General features: G+C 55.0%; 1 protein-coding gene across 1 annotated transcript; it reads left to right on the forward strand.

Annotated features, from left to right (window-relative positions):
* Positions 1-50: 50 nt before the first annotated feature.
* On the forward strand, positions 51-2,541 carry APRT (adenine phosphoribosyltransferase; the record flags this gene model as incomplete). The annotated part of the gene is made up of 4 exons (XM_010281417.1): positions 51-165; positions 1,056-1,189; positions 2,151-2,229; positions 2,374-2,541. Coding segments are annotated over 4 exons (471 nt in total), but the record flags the coding sequence as incomplete, so codon positions are not given.
* Positions 2,542-5,252: the final 2,711 nt, after the last annotated feature.

Consider the following 5,252-nt stretch of genomic DNA (forward strand, 5'->3'; position numbering starts at 1 on the left):
CTCGGTCGGGAGCCGGACCGGCCCCCGCGGGGACCTGACTGCTCTCTCCCTCTCTCTGCAGCGACATCAGCCCCTTGCTGAAGGATCCTGCAGCCTTCAGGATTTTGATTGATCTTCTGGAAGAGCATCTGAGGGCGTCTTTCCCCAAAATCGACTTCATTGCAGGTGAGTGTTGGTGGAAACGTCTCTGAGACCGGAGCGCCGTGTCCTCGGGCCGCCCGGGCAGGCGGTGGCGGTGAGGAGACTCCTCTGCTAACGGGGCAGCAAACACCATAGCCCTCGGGCATGATAATCACCCGAACGTTGGCCTCTATCGTTCTCCTCTATCGTACAGTACGGCAACACCGGGACAGGTTATACCCGTAACCGACTCCTCTAGTTTCCTGAAAGACTGGTTTTGGATGTGGCAGTTGCCATCTGATGATACTTCAGTGCCAATGTCGTAATTCGTTGCTTTCATCATTAAAAAAGGAGTCATTCAGGGAGTACTGAAAGCCTGCTGTGCCATGCCAGTAAGGTTTCGCACAGTCCCCACGGCAGGCAGACCCTGTTCCAGCATGTTGTCCTTCTCAGGAGGCCTTTTCGAGCCAACAGAAACAGCCTTTGTGGTGAGAAGGCGTTGCCGCACACCTGCGAAAGAGGCTGAGGATGGGAGCGCTTAGGAAGGCGATAGCCCAAAGTTCAAGGTGTCTAGACAAGCCTAGTCCGAGTGCCTCATGATAACTGAAGGCTCTCCCCTGGTGGTGCAAAGGCCCTGGCTGTGTGGCCAAAATGATACCGGGGCTTCGCTGAGCTTATCTCCAAGGAGGAGAGCTAGAGGGGAGGCAAAACGGGCTGATGGGGATCTATGTGGTGCCCCGAAGCCCGTCAGCAGCGTATCTTGGCGAGCACAGGCAGTGCGGTGTGTGCTTTCAACCCGCAGGAATTACTGCAAGAGCAAATGACTTCTAGAGACACCCCCCCAAATACATGAGGATAAACCTGGGGTATCGTACAAAGATCCCCCCAGTCGAATGGCTCCGTTCTGAGTATTTGTGCTGCTCCGCTCCCCCCAGGCCTGGACTCCCGCGGCTTCCTCATCGGCCCCCCTCTGGCTCAGAGACTGGGGATCGGCTTCGTGCTGATACGGAAAAAGGGGAAGCTTCCCGGTCCGACCGAGTCTGTCTCCTACGCCCTTGAGTATGGCAAGGTAATGCCCGGGGAGGAGAAGAGGGTTTACCAGGCTGGTTGATGCAGGGCTGGGGGGTATGAGCAAGGGGACGGTGTGATAAAACCAGTGGGGGAGGGTGTCCCCAAGTTGGGTTTTGCAGCCAGTGCTGATGCCACGGGCAGCCTGGCCTGGCACAAGCTTCAGGAACGATGCTGAGCTTTACCATGCCCTGGCATGGTGGCTCCCTCCCCGAGCCACGGACACACGGTTTGTGTCAGCAAGCCACGCTGTGATTTTTTTTGCAGGAAGGGGGCACAGGGATGATAAAGACTTGGTGCTAAATTGCTTTCTTTGGCTTGAATTCAGGGGCGTGAACACGGAGTGTGTTTCCCACTCTTCCAGTAAGTGCTATAAGTAAATGCCTTTATTGCATGGCTTCAAAACAGAGCGCTCACCTTGTAACACCGCAGCCTCTCTGATGAAAGAGCAGAGGTGTAAAGCCTGATAACACGCTACTGCTGGTAACTAACGGCAGCCAGGGACCGGCAGCAGAAACACCAAACCTAGGTATCATTTATGAGGGCTGTTTGGGCCAACCCCTGCGTGGGACAAGTTCATCTGACACAGGACGTGCTTGTGACGGTTTGGATCCAGCTTGGCAGTGCTCTTGGGCAGAGCGCTCCAGCCCGGTGCATTACAGGAGATTTTCCCCACTGGAGGACTGCTTCGGGATAAGGTTTCGTGGTGGGACCATAACTCACTTGATGAATGTTCAGGATCTTGACATGCCAGAGGGTTGGCCCAGCAATCACCTAACCTGCTATATATTTCCGTGGCAGTCCCCTGTAGCTGCAGTATGTGGTTTTTGGGGGGTTTTAGGTGCTGAGTGTTAAGCTTGATCTCACTGAAGACTTGTCTGCATTCCACCATGTGTTAGCAGTTTGCGAAGTGTTTCTCTGTAAGGCAAGACTCAAATGAAGCTACTCTTTCCACCCTGCAGGCTGAACTTGAAATCCAGAGTGACGCCGTGGAACCAGGACAAAAAGTAGTTATTGTAGATGACTTGCTTGCAACTGGAGGTGAGAGAAGCAGCCGGTGTTAGAGCATGTGTAACCCACGTGCACGTGCGTTGGTAGCAGCAGGAGCGGCTGTGGGGTTTTGCAGCTTACCTCAGCAATGCTCCTCGAGGGACGATGTTTCCCCTCAACCTCTGTGTCATGCAGGTACCATGTGTGCAGCCTGCGAGCTGATGAAGAGGCTGAAGGCTGAAGTCCTGGAATGCCTGGTGATCATAGAGTTAAAACTCCTGAAAGGGTCGGAAAAGCTCAAGTCCATCCCTTTCTACTCTCTGCTGCAGTATGACTGAGGAGGCGCAGGAGAAGGGAATGCACGCCCCGTGTCACAAGGGGGTGGAAAGGGGGGAACCTACAATTTTGATCCTGGCCAGATGCTATACAATCATAAGTCCTATTTATTTTTCAAGCCACAGATTAAGGTCTCTTAAGTGCAGGATCCTTTTTGGAGTCTGTCCTTTTGGGAAGAAGGAACAGCTTTATTGTTTTTGGGGATGGAGACCAAGACACAGCTTCACTGAATTTTTTTTTTTTTTTTTTTTTTTTTTTTTAGGAGACCAAAGTGAAAATACTGCTGCTGAGGCAGGAGAGGTCTGATAGCTTAGGGGGCCCAGCATTCCCTTTCAGCTGAGCCTTGCCTGGTCAGCCTCTCCCAGCAACCCGTTAAAAGTTTGCCAAAGAAACAGTGAAGATGGGCAAGAAGTGATTATTTGTCTAAGGGATAAACCCCTCTGTATTTGACCGCAGAGGGTGGTCTGGTAGCTCTCAGCTGTCGCTCACACCAGAATAGGTTGCTCTTACATTAAGGTAGTGCTTGTTAAGGAGAATTAAGTACCTGCCCAGCCCTGTGTCCTGAAACCAGGAGGCAGCCACTGCCAGCGCAAGGGAGGCTGCTGGCGTAGATGAGCTCAAACACCGCGTCACCTTGCAGCTTGGCTCGTGGTCTCCTTCCCTTGAGACCACGGGAAGCTGAAGGTCTCTGTTGTAGGAAGCCATGCCCATTCCCTTGGTTCAGGGTAGTTCTTAGCAGTGGATTTTGCTAAACTAGGAGCAATCTACATCAGGAGAAGTAGCACGCAGCAGGGTGGCAGGCGGTGAGGAAGGGGACCATGCGAGTTCTCAGGCTGTTCGCCTGCCTTCTGTCCAGCAGCGCTGGCATCTGCCAAAGCCTGCAGCTCCAGCTGGGGCTGGCAGCTTTTGTTTAGCAGAAATTCCCCATCTACTGCAACAAATCTGACTCCTGCGCTGCTGCCTCCCCTCTGCTGCGTTCTTCTTGAGGCGTCAGGACGTTGACGCCCATTTGGAGCCCGTTCTTGGTATGTTTGGTGTCAGATAAGGCCACAGGAAAGAAGGGAAAGGTGTTATGCTTGCAGCCGAGCGCCGGTGGTCTCACTCGGGTTGTGTGAGGGATGACGTGGGGTTTGGAGATGATCCCTATAGCATTGTCTCAGTTTGGTCACAGGAGCAGCTAAAACCCAGTGTGCCAAAACTTTCACATGCCTGAAAACATTAGGGACTGTGTCCCTGTCCTAGCAGGGACTGAACTCACTGGTAAAATAAATGTTGACTTACTTTTACTTTTTCTAAACTGTCTCAGAGCTGTTCATGGAATCACAGAACGGTTTAGGCAGGAAGGGACCTTAAATGTCATCTAGTCCAACCCCCTGCCACGAGCAGGGACATCGAGATCAGGTTGCTCATAGCCCCATCCAGCCTGGCCTCGGATATTTCCAGGGATGGAGCATCTTCCACCTCTCTGGGCAACCTGGGCCAGGGTTTCACCACCTGGCACATAAGGATTTCTTCCTTATAGCTAGTCTAATTCTGCTCGCTTTTAGCTTAAAACCATTACCCCTTGTCCTATCGCAACAGGCCCTGTTATGAAAGAAGTCTGTCCTCATCCCCCTCTCAGCCCCGGCAGCTGCAGGAAGGTCTCCCCGGAGCCTTCTCTGCTCCAGGCTGAGCCCCCCCAGCTCTCCCAGCCTGTCCTCCCAGCAGAGCTGTTCCAGCCCTCGGAGCGTTGCTGGGGCCTCCTCTGGCCCCGCTCCAGCAGGTCCGTGTCTCTCCTGTGCCGAGGGCTCCAGAGCTGGACGCAGCACCGCAGGGGGGTCTCCCCAGAGCGGGGCAGAGGGGCAGAACCCCCTCCCTCGCCCTGCTGGCCACGCGGCTTTGGGGGCAGCCCAGGACACGGTTGACCTGGGCTCTGAAATCTGCTTCTTGCAGTAGCTGAAGCCATTAATTACCCTTGTGAGCATCTTCCTCCACACCCAGGCTGCTGCTGGAGAGCCAGGCTGCGGCCCGAGCCCCACCTTGCCACCCCAAATGCTTGGAAGGAATCGCTTGCCAGGACTGAGCAGTTCAGTATCTTTTCTCCGTGCCCGGCGCCAACCTCTGGCTGAGGTGGGTACCCAGGCAGGTCCTGCTGGGTTGCAGTGGAAGTGCCCAGTGCCGATGGGAGCACAGACCAGCGTCCAGGTACACCGCACACCCTGCCCTTACACTTGTAAGGGTTATTACAGCTATTTTTATCACCGTTTCCTGAAAAGCCACTTCTGCGGCTGCTCACTTTGGGTGAGAAACACCATCCCCCAGGGAGAAACCTACCCCAGGGCACTCGTTTCTGCAGCCAGCCCCTGCGGAGAGCCAAGGGAGGCAGCGCCTCGCACACATACTTGGCACACGGAGAGGGTCCCTGCTGCGAGGCAGAGAAGGGAAAAATTAGTTCCACCCCAAAGAGCCGTGGAAAGCAGCTGCGTGCCGTGGAAGGGAGCGTAAGCCGCGGCGTTGCCAGGGCTGGCTGCCTGCGGGGCCAAGGGGTGACATCAGGGAAGCCGGGGACGGTGCCTTCACGTTGGCCGGGCGGCGAGCAACCGTTGATGTAATTGCGCACAGCGACAAGGCTGCGCAGGGGTGGCTTCCAGGGAGGAGGAAGGGTTTTGTCCCAAGCAGCAGAACGGGAGCTCGCTGTGAGCTCCCCTGGGGCACGCGTGTGCCTGCCAGGCTGCCGAAACCGGCTCCTCTGGAAACCA

This window comes from Phaethon lepturus, unplaced genomic scaffold, assembly GCF_000687285.1.
Source record: "Phaethon lepturus isolate BGI_N335 unplaced genomic scaffold, ASM68728v1 scaffold7242, whole genome shotgun sequence".
Classification (NCBI taxonomy): Eukaryota; Metazoa; Chordata; class Aves; order Phaethontiformes; family Phaethontidae; genus Phaethon; species Phaethon lepturus.